Genomic DNA, 14,388 nt, shown 5'->3' with positions numbered 1-14,388 from the left:
GTGTGGTGTGTGTATGTGTCTGAGTGTGGTGTGTGGGTGTGTGTGTGTGTGGTGTGTGTGTCTGGGTGTGGGGTGTGTGTGTGTGGTGTGTGTGTCTGAGTGTGGTATGTGTGTGGGGGGGTGTCTGTGTGTGGTGTGTGTGTGTGTCTGAGTGTGGTGTGTCTGTGTGGTGTGTGTGTATATGTGTCGTGTGTGTGTGGTGTATGTGTTTGTCTGGGTGTGTGTGTGTGGTGTGTGTGTGTGTGTGTGTGTGGTGTGTGTATGTGAGTGTGATGTGTGGGTGTGTGTGTGTGTGTGGTGTGTGTGTCTGGGTGTGTGTCTGAGTGTGGTGTGTGGGGGGGGTGTGTCTGTGTGTGGTATGTGTGTGTGTGTCTGAGTGTGGTGTGTCTGTGTGGTGTGTGTGTATATGTGTCCTGTGTGTGTGTGGTGTATGTGTTTGTCTGGGTGTGTGTGTGTGGTGTGTGTGTGTCTGGGTGTGTATTTTACTAGTAATTTGACCAGGGCTGTGCATGCTAAGCAAGTACCCTTCCACTGAGCTAGATCCCCAGCCCTGAAAATTCCTATAGAAAGTTTGTCAAGTGGTACAAGATTGCAGGAACACTGAAAACACTCGATTAAAGAAGTACAACAGTGTAAACTTTTAAAAGAAAAATTTTGGAGTTAACTGACATGGGTTAGACTTTTGGCTGCACAACTTACTAGCAGTGTGAGTTGGAGCAATTTCTCAAGCCTTTCGGAGCCCCTGTCCCTTTGTCATCAATGAAGGAGGCCTCTTTTAGTTATCTTCCTGTTAGAGTAACACCCTGACAAAAGTAACCTAAGGAAAAGGCTTTATTTTGGTTCACAGTTCTAGGACCCAGTCCATCATGATGAGGGAGTCTGGGCTACAGGAGCCTGAGAGAACTGGTCCCATCCTGTCCACGGGAGGGAGGCAGAGAAGGTGAACGCCTTGCTCAGCTTCTCTGTTCATGTTCTGTCTGGGAACTGAGCCCAGGAACGAAGCCTCCCACTTTGGGCGTGGGTCTTCCCACCTCAGCCAACCCAATCAACCTAATCCCTCACAGAGAGGCCCAGAGACCAACCTAATGTAAACAATGCCCGGGAAGGCCCATCTCCCAGGCCATTCCGGATCCTGTCAGCCTGGCTGACAACTGGCACTGAGTACCACGGAGATGTCCTTACAGTTGTGACGGTGAGCAGATGTATGTGAATCAGTTATTAGCGATGGGAGTGTTTAGAAGCATCATGGCCGTCAGTGAAGAGTCAGGAACTGGAGTGCCTCCAGCATGGGTGGGAGATGTCTGTGGGCAGTCCCTGCTGAGTGGCTCCCAACCTTTTCCTTATTGCTATCAACAAAAGTCACTTGCTTCATAAGGCATGGCTCTAGTTTCATGACAAGTTTGTTCCTGCTTCCTACCTGGCTCTCACAGCTTGGCCTTGATTCTTTTAGCTCCACATAGAAAGGTTTAGGGCATAGAAATGATGACGTCACGGGGAGTTTTCCTACCCTAATTTCCTGCAGTGCTGCATCAAGATCCACCTAATCAAGAGCTCATTCCCTTCAGAGCAAACATTTCTGTCTCCTCGGCTCTGAATGTGGGTATTTTAACCTGTTGCTTAAAAATGTCCAGTACCTAGAAGAGCGAAGGTCACCTAGAGGGCCTGGTCCCAGGGACCATTTTGGAGTTGACGGCTCTCAGGAGAGTTGGAGGAAAGGCAGGTATGGTTTGATGCCCAAGGTGATTCAGAAAAGCCCCAGGGCATTTCCAAGATGGAGTCCATGTGTTTGCTCAGCTTCCTCCCACAGTGTTGTCTTAGTTACTTTGTGATGCCCACCTGTTTGATTAAGAACCAGTGCCAAGTTCCCAAGGCTTCATCCTCTGTCCATCCCTGTCCATCCATCTGTCCTTCCCTCTGATACCCAAGAGGTGACAGTGCAGTTGGAGGCCTCTGAGAGTTCACCATAGGAGGGGGGTAGGAGCACTAAGTTCTCCACAGTGAGGGACTTGTCATGCCACCCCTCTCCCCACAATGTGCAGACATTACATCCTCCAGAGTTTTAAGGCAGAATGACCTCCATTCCCAGAGGACAGGTTCACCTGTCTGTTGTCTTCACCGTGTCTAGTATCCCGGCAGGTGTACATCAACTAGAAAAAGTCCATAGCCCACAGTCAAATGTAATGACAGTCAAACAGAGTGGCTTGTATCTGGCATCCCTTCCTGCCTTTGCGCTTAAGAACCCATTATTAGCATAAAAAGTTACCTGTTCCAGAGAGGTGAAGACCAAGTCTAATGTGTATGCTAGGTCAGCATGGCCTTGAGGGTGGTACCCAGGTGACTCACCACCAGAGAATGAAAATTCCGTACTTTAGCATAGCCAGGGTCTGCATATAAATTGGAACAGGGCTAAGGCGTTTCCAAACAAAGCCAATAACTTTTCATGTCATCAGGTCATTGAGCAATGAGTACAGGTTTGGCTAAGACTGATGCCCAATGAAGGCCTGGCTTAGAAATTCCTACCCACCCCACCCCCCCCCCGGAAAATGTTCAAATCCACTATGAGGCCAACGCCACCAGGCCAAGGTGCTATTTTACCTATTTTGCTTCCTTTTCTACAAAAACATTCCTTTCAGTCTTTTTCATCTCCTCTCTACAATCCCATTTCCTTGAGTCCACCTGTTCTCCTGAATCTCCATCCATCCTGGCTTCCCCAAACCTTATACAGTCCAGAACCTGACCTCTCAAGGGGACCACACGAATGCACATCAGTAAGGGAGCAGGATCCCGGGGACAGAAAGGCGATGGAACACAGGCATAATGAGATGTAATCCCTACCCCCTGAACCCACTGTCAGAATAGACAGGTGTCTAACACACAGGCATGGTGTCCACAATAAACGTAACCAGACTAGAGACAAGCAGACGTTATCATGGAATGGTTTCCACCAGTCACACCCCAGTGCTTCTCCTGAAACACTTTTAGACCTGCTTTGCATAGGGAAGGAGGGAACACAAAGTGCTCCTGATATCTCACTCAGCAGCTACACGAACAGTACAGCCTTCCTATCCATGTTCAATGCAAAGGTGACAGTGTAAGTTGGACAACTGTGCTGCATGTATGACACCCCAACACATACTGCTTCCAAAGACCTTCTGTGACTTCATGTCTTTTGAAGCAAGTGAAGTGGCATTTTTGTGCTGGAGACTCATTAAAGTGTGTCCTTGAACACTGAAGGGTGTTCCGTTAACTTCAGAAGGGCGTGTTGATTCCTGTAGTAGGTTTCCATTTTCCATGCTAATTTATGGTTTTTAACAAGTGGAAAGCAGCAAACAAGAACTGAGCACAGGAAAGGCCTTGTGTAACCAGCAGATGGCATTTGCCACACTGCTCTCCCCACTGAGCCTGGGGACAGGCCACACGGGGCCGCTGCCTTGGGGAAGTGTTAGAAAACACAAAGTCAAGTGCGTACTTGTTTATTGAAAGAGAAAATGTCAGTGGCCACGAACACAGTATGTACAGAGCTCCAGGTTCAGAAGCAGAGAAAGTAGGAGAGAAGGGTTTCATTGGTTTATTTAGAACAGATGTAATCAGTGCACTTTCCTCAAGATAAATGGGGTGACAGGAAGAGATTACAGTGTATACAGGTGGAGCCAAGCAGTGGAGCCCTCTAGGAATACAGTGTATACAGGTGGAGCCAAGCCGTGGAACACAGACCTATAGCCTTGCACATGCATGCTGTCTCAGGGTGCAGAGCCCCAGGCACCTCCCTTGCAGTGAGTGCTGGAAACAGCTGGAGCACAGAATCCCAGTCGTAATTCTTCCCTCACAGCTTTGCTGATGCCGCACTTGATTTCTGTACTCCGTGCATGTGTGGATGCAGGAGAATGGTCTCAGGTCAGTCAGTTCTCTGCTGACCACGAATGAGATGAAGCCAGCTGGTGCAGTTGCCCTCTGGTCTGTGCCTTTTCATCCTTAGCCAACCTTTGAATATGGGGAGGAAAAAATTGCCTGTACTGAATGTGTCCAGATTGTCTTTTTTGTCCATGTTACAATACAGTGTAACACGTACTTACATTTGCCTTATACACAATATCTCAATATTACAGGCAATTTAGAAATGATTTACAGTACACAGAGGACATGCATGTTTTGTGCAGATAAGAGACTCCAGAATCATCAGATTTGGGTATCTGTGGAGGCCCTGGAACCAATCCCTGGTATAACAGGGATGGTTATCAAGATAGAGAGGTCTCCACCTTATGTGTCATTCTCTCCCAGTTCCCATGTGCTCAAAGAATTATTTTTAGCATGTGTATGTGGCATGTGCCTGTATGTTTACATACAGAAGGGCATGTGCTATGTGCATATATGTGCATGCATGTGGAGGCCCAGAGCTGACATCAGATGACTTCCTGTCTCAGTCACTCTGCATTTTATATATCAAGGTGAGGGCTCTCATTTAAACCTAGAGCTTGCTGGTATGGCTTGTCTAACCAGCTTGTTCCATCTCTGCTTCCCCAGTCATCGGATTACGGAGGGGCCATGCTGGCCTGGCTTTTTTGACGTGTTCTGGAGATCTATGGCCAGTACTTTGCCCTCTGAGACATCTCCCCAGCCCTGTGGTCATATAACTTAATATCCTTTTTTTCTCTGTGTGTTTGAAGTTGTCTTAATTCCAGGGACTTTTTTTGTCTTTCCCTGTTCACCCCAAATAAAAGGTATTTAAGTGTCTAGAATGTACTCAGTATTAATAAAAGCAAAGGAAGGAAAATTAAGACATTATGGCCAGTCTTTATGTTCCACTACAATGTCAGTAGGAACAATTAAAATTCAGAGTCATGATTCTGAAGAGTCTCAGCATCCAGCACAACACATTCCTGTTTGCTGTGGAGGCAGAGTGCTAAGTGCTGATGTTCTCTGTGATCAAATGGTAGCTGAGCTTTCTCCCGCCAATTAGGAATAAATGCACCAAACACAGTAATTCAAGAATTGCATGAATACCGCCAGTAGGCAAGACAGCTCAACGGGTAAAGGCACGTGCCACCAAGCCTCACGACGTGAGTTCAATCCCAGGGACCACATGTAGAGAGCCAACTCCTTCAAGTTGTCCTCTGGCCTCTGCGCATTCCGTGACACACATACAGCCCCTCAATATACTAAAAATCTTTTGAAAAAAGAATTGTATGGACATATTCAGAAAGCCTAAAATTTCTTAACATCGTAATTTAACCAAACAGTTCAACTACCTGTTACATACAAACTATTGATGTTTGCCAATAATTGTGCTGCTGTCTTAAGAGAGCTAAAGGTCAACCCAGGATTATTGAAATGGTTACAGCAGTTTTCAGGGGGCGGGCTGGATAGACGACACACTGGTTAAGAGCACTGACTGCTCTTGTAGAGGACCTGGGTTCGATTACCAGCACCCACATGGCAGCAAACAACCATCCTTATTCCAGAGGATCTGACCCCCTCTTGTGGCCTCTGCAGGCACTGCATTCAAGGATGCACTTACATACATACAGGCAAAACACTACACACGTAAAATCAAAATACACAAATTTCAAATGGTTCTGGCAATTTTTAAAATTAGGCTGATGCTGAGGTGGGGTCTATCACCCCACATGGCACCCACCATTCCAGAGCTGCCCTACTGTACCTACTGCAGAGCACTGCACTCTCCACCTGACACACTTCAGAAACCACTAGAAATCTTGTAGCAATTCAGAAGGTATTAGCCTAGATTCTAAACAGACCTTCAAAATACTTTTCTTGCACTTTATAAAAGGATTATAGGTCCACCGAAAGTGAATGCTTTGTTTATGAAGATAGGGAGTGAAATTTGAAAACTTAAAAGCTACACATTTCAGGATTCGTACAGAAAGCGTTCACTGGGCCATTTGAATGAAGAGAGCTCCGAGCCGAGCAGCTTGGAGGAGCCCCTTAGCTGGGGAGCACGGTGCTACTGAGCATGCACTGGGCATTCAAACACGTTTGGTGGGCGCGCGGTGAGCCTGTTGAAGAAGTGGGTTACATGTAAGAGTGAAATGTATCTTGGTGGGAGGAAAGAGGCATTGGACTAGATTTGGCCCTCATAGAAAAGAGTACGGATGCCATTCATCCTCCATGATTTGAACAGACATGTCCTTGGGACCCCGGGAAGGTTCTGTCTCACAAAATTCAAGCTAAAAGGTGGAAATTTTGTCCAATCGTCAGCGTGTCTTTGTTCTGTTGTGTGAAGTTACTGGGGTTCTGTGTTCTCTATTTTCAGGTGGTTAGATGATGCTATCATTGATGAGATCACTCCCAAGCTGATCGGGGACAGGCCCAATACCTACACCTATACCAAGGCCTTGGGAGAGATGGTGATCCACCAAGAGAGCGGAAACCTGAATGTCGCCATCATCAGGCCCTCCATCGTGGGAGCATCCTGGCAGGAGCCTTTCCCAGTGAGCCCACTGCCGCTCCCTGCCATGCTGCAGGCCAGCCTCCCTCACGCCCAGCTTCCTCCTGGTGCTCCATCACCACCTCCTCCCCTCCTCCTGCTCTTCCTCGTCTTCTCCTCTTTCCTGTCTTTCCTCCTCCTCCCCCTCCTATTCCTCTGAATGTACAGCTAGGTGCAAGTCAAGCATAAAGCTCTTACACTATGGAAAACCCCACATTTGGCTCGGGGTTCATCCAGTAGGAGGCTCCTTTGGGAGTTACAGTGGCCGCCCTAGAACTGGGTGGAGATCTTATGAAAGTCCTAACTCCAGATTCAGAATTCCCAGGGGAGGCAGTTTAAGTACTTGGTTTTCTCATTATTGTTCAAATATACCAGAATGTTCTTTATGACCAGTTGGGCAGTGCTGCAAGTGCTAGGGTAAACGAGGTCACGATGCTACTCCTTAGTTTAGGAATAATGTCTTGGATCTGTATGCTGCTACTTCCTGCTTAAAAGTACTTTGAGTCATACTATCTTCTCAGAGCATCTCTCTGAAGCTTCAAGGCCATGTAAATACAGGACACTTACATAAACACAGCACAGCCCTTGAGTGGCCTTGTCCCTTAATCTGGGCCATTATGTCTCACTTTGGAGAACTGATTAAACGAGACAATGTTCAAGTGGTGTTTTATGTACAGCCTGGCCCCTTAATATCAGACCCTTTCATCTCCTATTACACACACACACACACACACACACACACACACACACATTTAGCCTTTACAGATAAAGCAGCTATAAGGTCAGCTGACCTGTGTAGGGCTCAAAAGACACCTTGTACCCACCCATTCTTAGCATAAGGCACACACAAACACAGCAGAAAAACCAAATGGTAACCGTGGGCAAGGCAGCACACACTTGTAAGCTCAGCACACAGGAGCATGAGGCAGGAGTAGCATGAATTCGGGGGAATGTGTGTGTTACAGGTTCAAAAATTGTTAGACATGAGTAAATACTACTACTCATGTTTGAAATACTTTTAGTGTGTGTGACTCCCCATGGAGAGCAGAAGTGGGTCCCTGGAGCTGAAATTACAGGCATTTCTGAGTTGCCTGATGTGGGTGCTGAGGACCAAACCCAGGTCCTCTGGTAAGAGCAGGACGCACCTGTAATCACTGAGCCATCTCTCCAGAGCCCTGAAATGTTCTACAGGAGCTTAAATCAAACCTTGAGTGGAGAACAATTGTGTTTGATGAACTAGTTAGATTGTGACAAAAATCTGGATCAGTGTAGCCCATGAGATGGTGTAGAACAGGGAGCCCCTGCACCTCCTGCTGTGAAAAATCGGTGCAGGCAAAATCTGGTATCTTGCAGTTGGGGGTTCAAGCAGAAAAGAGCCAGTGCTGTGCTGCTGACCTGTAGTGTCACAGGAATATCTGATTGGTTACCTCTGTTGCCTGGGGTCTCAGGGCTCTTGTTTGAAACTCTTCAGATAAGAGTGCAGGGGCTGAGATGGCTCAGTCAGCAAGGTGCAGCCATGCATGAGGACCTGAGTCTCGATCCCCAGCACCATGCAGAAGTCTGGGATTGGCTCTGACCCAGCACTGCAATAGGCAGCTGGACAGCCAGCACTGCCAAACTGGTGACCTCCAGGTTCAGTGAGAAACCCTGCCTCAGGAAAGGTGCCGAGATCCACCGCAGGCCTCCACACACGGGCACACGATTGGTTTGTAACGGGTAACGGGTAACAGTTCCTGGAATGTGTAACCAGCAGAGGTCCCTTTTCCAGGGTTGGATTGACAACATAAATGGACCCAGCGGGCTCATCATTGCGGTACGTATACTGACGGTAAAGAAACCCCTTGATGGGACGGAGAGATGCTCAGTAGTCAAGATCACTGGCTGCTCTTGCAGAGGACCGGGGTTTGATTTCTAGGACCTACATGGCAGCTAACAACCATCCACAACTCCAGTTCCCGGGAATCCCACACCCTTTTCTGTCCTCCATGGACATTGCATGACATGGGTGCACTTACATACATGCAGGCAGTACACTCATATGATTAAAATAAAATGAAATAAAATAAAATAAAATAAAAGCCCTTGAAAGTGAGGTGTCAGCGGAAGCCTCCTTGATCCGGAAACATGGGCGTGAGGACTGAGGCAGCTATTCTAGCGTTTACAGACTGGAAAACAGAGACGCGGAAGTTACGTTTTATTTCCAGGACATCGCGATCATGTGACATACCCAGCTGTGTTTGTATTTTGAAAATGTTTGACCAAAAAAATTCCTTTCGTTATCACAAGATGGGGTATTTCTTTTTCATTGTTTCGTTAAGGACTTGAATTAGTTCAATTCCAGCATGCAGTAAAAATCTTTGCCTCAAGGGCTGGGGATGGGGCTAGGTTAGTAGAAAGCTAGGCCTAGCATGCAGGAAACCCTGGGTTTGATCCCCAGCACTGTAACAAACTGCGTGTGGTGGCACATGCCTGTAATCCCAGAGGAAAGGCAGAAAGATCAGAAATTCAAGACCAGCCTAGCTACATAGCAAATCCAAGGTCAGCCTGGGCTACATGAGCCCCTGTCTTTAAAAAAAAAAAAAAGAAAAGCTAGATGTTAAAATAAGCAAGGCTGTGGGTGTTTCTGAATTCTGATTTTCCTTGCGGTCCTTTATGTGTGCTGTTTGTACCTCTTCTCCTGACAGTTTAGTTGGGGAGGAACATAATTTTAACATGAGCTAGGATGTATTTCAATATATTGTAAACCAGCACAGACTCAAATTTCCCAACACTGCCCTGCCCCACCAAAGGATTTATATATGCAAAGAATAGGAACTAGTTGCAATGAAAATATATTAGGAACATAAACTGGTCAGTGTTGCAAGCCATTGTTGGAAACATGCTAAGTGTGAAGGCAGCATTAACATTAATATAAAAAATCCATGGGGCTGAAGAGTTGGCTCAGCAGTTAAGAGCACTGGCTGCTCTTGCGGAGGACTTGGGTTCGATTCCCAGCACTCACATGGTGGCTACAAACCGTCCTTCACCCCAGTTCCAGGGGACTCTGAAGCTCTCTTCTGACCTCCATGACATTGCACGACACGGGTACACTCACATACATGCAGGCAATACACTCATACATGTAAAATAAAATTTTTTTGAAAAGAACCATAGGTTTTCCCCAAATAAAACTTTTTGTTCTATTTATCATGTAATGTTTTTCAAATACATTTTAAACTTTGGTACCTTTCACTTTTAAACTCAGATCATTTATGGGGACTGGAGATGGCTCAGCAGCTAAGAGGACATACTTCTATTGCAAAGGACCTGAGTTCAGTTTCCAGTACCCAAGCTGTATGTCACAACTGCCTGGAACTCCAGCTTTGGGGATCTGACACCTCAGCCTCTGCGGGCACCTGCACTCATGTGCACACACACGAAATTAATTCAAGATAAAATACTTTTAAAACCATTTACAAAGTGAAATGAATCATTTTTAAGACATGAAATCCTCTTCCTCTCACAAACTTGAACTTTATTCCCTAAAGGAGCCTGAGCCACTTAGTGATGCATAGAAATGTTGGCACATCAATGAACTTGGCTGGGAAGACAGGACCAATTGGGAGGAGGGCTTACTCCAGTGTCCTAGTGTGCTAGAGCTTCCTTTGTCAACCTAACACACCTGGGAAGGAGCCTCAATTGGGGAATTGCTTCCATTGGACTCGCCTGTGGGCATGTCTGGGGGGCATTTTCTTGATGGCTGAGTCATAACTGGAGGGCCCAGCTCACTATGGGCATTGCCACTAAGCAGCATTCCTCCATGGTCTGTGCCCCAGGTTCCTGAGTTTGTACATTGGCACCCTTGGTGATGAACTGGGAGATGTAAGATAAACCCTTTCTTCCCCAAGTTGGTATTGGTCAGTGTTTTGTGACAGCACCCTGTCGTTGCTGACTTCACACCTGTTCTGTGTTTTACATTCTCTGGCCTGAACAGAGTGGAAAAGGATTTCTCCGGTCCCTAAGAGCGACTCCCATGGCGATAGCAGATGTCATCCCAGTTGACACGGTTGTCAATCTCACCATCGCAGTAGGATGGTACACCGCGGTCCACAGGTAGACACTGATGCAGGCTCTGGGGGATAGGGAGGAGGGTGAAGGCGTCAGTCACGTTACAACCCACGAGACTTCAAAGGGGGTTTGTTCCAGTAGTTCACGTAAGTCCCACTGCACCTTCCTGTACAGACCAAGTTGTATGAACACTGCTTAGCACTCGGTGACTCATAAAGTAATTTACCGTTGGAATCGCATAACCATAGATTTTTTTTTGATAACTAAAAACTTAGTATGTTAAAATGCAGGTTCTATACTGAGGAAAAGGGGTGAGAGTGGAGGAGATGGCAACATCATCTGTGTTTTGTTTAATGGCTCGGTTCTGGGAAATGCCAAGAGGTCAGACTGGAACATTTTCTAATATAGAGAAAAAGTTCCCCTGCTTGTGCGTTTGGCTCTGTTCATAAATGGTAAGAATAAAAACGTTCTCACGTGAACTCAGGCATGTGTGTTGCACAGGAGCCTGTTCATCTTCCACATACATACCCACACAGGTGTACACATACATACATGCAGGTTGCTCACACGTGCACACACAGAAGTGCATATACACGTGCACACCCACACAGGTTGCTCACATGTGCGCACACAGAAGTGCATATACACGTGCACACCCACACAGGTGTACACATACATACACACAGCTTGCTCACACGTGCACACAGAAGTGCATACACACATGCACACCCACACGCACACTTTTTCCATTTTTTTTTCCTATCAACCCAAAAAAGAACAAAAAAAAAGTGCCAGGCAGATAGCAGTGGCCACAGGAGCTTGAAACCCCCTCTCGGTCTCGGTCCCTTTCCTCGTGGGTCGCTGGCCACCGCTCCATGAGGACAAAGGGAGCAGAAGTGACAAGAGGGGTTGGGATGGCCAGTGAGCAGTGACGGAAGAAAGCCCTTCCGGGGAGGCAGGTTCAGTGATACAAACAGCTCCAGACTCAGTGAAAAGCTCCGTTTATTCGAAAATATATAGTGTGGAGGCAGCAGCCAAAGCTTCAGCTGATAGGTGCTCATAGTATGCTTTATTTACATGTGGCAGTGGGCTCCTATCGCCCGACTACCAGGCAATGCCTGATTACCATATAGAAAAAACCTGGGGGTAGTTTTTACTCCAGGTAACTATACCAAAGATCATGTTCCAAATAAGGTCAGGCATCTGTCCTTGGTGGCACTTTCCAGGTAAGTCCAGCAGAGAGCAGGGGGCCTCCTGCTGAGAAGGGGAGTCCTTCCATATGGCGCCGAGCCCCTTAGAGCTATCCGGACATGGAGGACTACAACCCTAGCAGCAGGGTTCCCCAACAATCTTCTCTTACATCAGTTACCCACTCTGTTCTATTTATTTCTCTTCCAGACCTAAATCAACATTAATCTACCACTCCACATCTGGTAATCTCAACCCCTGTCTCTGGCATGACATGGGTAAGTGCCTTTGCCTGGGGAAAGCAGCAGGTCATGGAGTGCAGAAGTAGGGGAGAACCATGGAAAACAGTGGCGATGAAACTGCTGCCAAGACATGTCAGTTAACCTGGGTCATACAGTGGCATGAGGAAAGCAGTCAGGGACACATGAATGTTGTAGGATCAAGGGTCCATGTAGAGATTTCAAACAGAGAAACAGAGCAGAGGTCACAACTGGGAAAGTCAGGGACATCAAGCTGCTCCTCTGTTCTGCCCGCTGCACACATCCTTCCTCTGCTCCATTTCTGGGCATGACATGATGATCAACTGAGATTGAGGTGTCAGCCTTCCTCACCCACTTCTGCAGCCCGCCTTCCGCACGTGCAGCAAGTGTGACTGAAACAGTCTTGCTGACAATGAATCTTGTATACTCGGGAAACCTGCTGGCCCATGGTGCACCCCTTTGTCAACTTAGGAGTTGATTTTCTTGCTAAACTGTGAAGTTTTAGATCACTGAAATGTAGTTTAGGCACCATTTTTTTAAAAAAGGAATTTAGTTAGAACTTGATTCTCAGAGCTCTCTGCTATGCTATTCTGCTGCCAAAGCTCTTTCCTCAGTAAACACACTACTAGAATCAAAGCTCTTTAGGTAAACCATTTAGATCATATATTGTCACTCAGAAATCATTCTAAAATAACACCTTTTTTACATCAGTGATAGAATCTAAGATACCACCCATATAAACATAAGTAAACAAGATATTGCAAGCACAGAGCTGGAGAATTCGGTCATCAAGAGCACACACTGCTCTTTCAGAGGACCTGAGTTCAGTTCCAGCACCCACACCAGACAGTAACTCCAGCTCCAGGTATCTGGCGTCCACTTCTGGCATCTTCAGGTACCTGCACTTGTGCACACATGCCCCCAAATGGATACATAATTAAAAATATTTTAAAACCGAGCTCAGAAGATGTAGTGTTTTAAACATATTGTAGAGGCTGGAGAGATGATTCAGTGGTTAAGAGCACTGGCTGCTCTTACAGAGGATCTGGGTTTGGTTCCCAGCACCCACATGGCAGGTAACAACCATTCACAACTCCAGGTCCAGGGAATGCCCTCTTGTGCCCTCTGCAAGCACTGCAATGACAGAGGTGCACATGTAAGTACATGCAGACAAAACAGTCATACACATGAAAATAAGATATTGTAAACTCTTTAAAAGAGTTACTAAATTTCATGTGTATGAGTGTTTTGCCTACATTTATGCATGTGCATCACATGCTTAAGTGGCCAGGGAGGCCAGAAGAGGGTGTCAGATCCCCAGTTTCTGGAGTTACAGATGGTCGTTAGCTACCAGGTGGGTGCTGGGAACTGAACTCCTCTGGAAAAGCAGCTAGTGCTCTTAACTCCGATCTCTCCCGCCAGTTCCCATCAGATTCTTGACATCACACAACAAATGCTTGTCTATCATTCTGACCCACTGCACATTCTTTCTGCTTTCAAGGGCTTGTGGCCTTTAAGGCTTAGTATTTACTCTTTTCGTTTCCAGGATTAAAAGTCTTGGCAGCTTTTGAAAAAATCCCATTTGAGCGTGCATTCAGAAGGCCATATGTTGACTTCACAACCAACAACTTCACCACTCAGTACTGGAATGCAGTCAGCCACTGGGCCCCAGCCATCATCTATGACTTTTATCTGAGGCTTACTGGAAGGAAACCCAGGTGAGAAGCTGGGGCCCTGGTTTTAATAGTGTTGCTATGTGGGTCCCAAAGATTTTAACCCTTCCACAGCTGAGGATCAGAGATAAATGTGTCTGTCTGTCTGTCTGTCTCTCTCTCTCACACACACACTCATATGTGCATCCTCACATACACACACAAGCCATAAACCACTGCTACTCAAAAAGGCCTCAAAAATAATAAAGATAATGTTAGGGAACATGCTGTTGTCCTCTTAGGGAGTCCCAGGTCAGTGAGAGACACTGTCTCAAAAACCAAGAGTGGATGAACCCCACCTGTGGCCTCTGCACATGTACACCTGCACACACACTCACAAGCAGAAACATAGTTAGCAGTCTTGTTCACCGAGTGCTTGTCATCCGACCATCCTGGAGCAAGGATAACACATGATGGTCCAATTCGTACACTCACATCTCAAGTGAGACACCTTCATCGCCCCAACTGTACAACTGAGAAGTGAAGGGCAGACTCTGAACGTTCTCAGAACTGACTGTGAAGGGAGCACAGTGCACCTCACAGTCACCACTACCAGTGAACTGGATTCCCTGACACCTAGAGATGCTTGAACGGGGCAGTTGGGGAGCTAAGATGGCTGTCACCACTTAGCAGTGACAAAGTACATGTCCCTCTGTCTCCATCCTAAGATTTAGTGACTGTCTCTACCAGAGGCAGTTTCTGTTGTCAGCATCTGAATACAACAAAACTGGCCCTT

The 14,388-nt window shown here is 46.7% G+C and overlaps 1 protein-coding gene across 1 annotated transcript in view; it reads left to right on the top strand.

Annotated features, from left to right (window-relative positions):
* The window catches only part of Far2 (fatty acyl-CoA reductase 2), a 138,672-nt gene that overhangs the window by 118,710 nt on the left and 5,574 nt on the right, over window positions 1-14,388 (top strand). The window contains exons 5-9 of the mRNA XM_017799232.2: window positions 6,272-6,449; window positions 8,214-8,258; window positions 10,419-10,537; window positions 11,891-11,958; window positions 13,487-13,658. Coding sequence (XP_017654721.1) covers window positions 6,272-6,449; window positions 8,214-8,258; window positions 10,419-10,537; window positions 11,891-11,958; window positions 13,487-13,658 — 582 coding nt within the window. The remainder of the gene's footprint in view (window positions 1-6,271; window positions 6,450-8,213; window positions 8,259-10,418; window positions 10,538-11,890; window positions 11,959-13,486; window positions 13,659-14,388) is intronic.

Source organism: Nannospalax galili, unplaced genomic scaffold (genome assembly GCF_000622305.1).
Source record: "Nannospalax galili isolate Female #2095 unplaced genomic scaffold, S.galili_v1.0 scaffold638, whole genome shotgun sequence".
NCBI classification, from domain to species: Eukaryota; Metazoa; Chordata; class Mammalia; order Rodentia; family Spalacidae; genus Nannospalax; species Nannospalax galili.
This window is presented reverse-complemented; position numbering and strand designations above follow the sequence as displayed.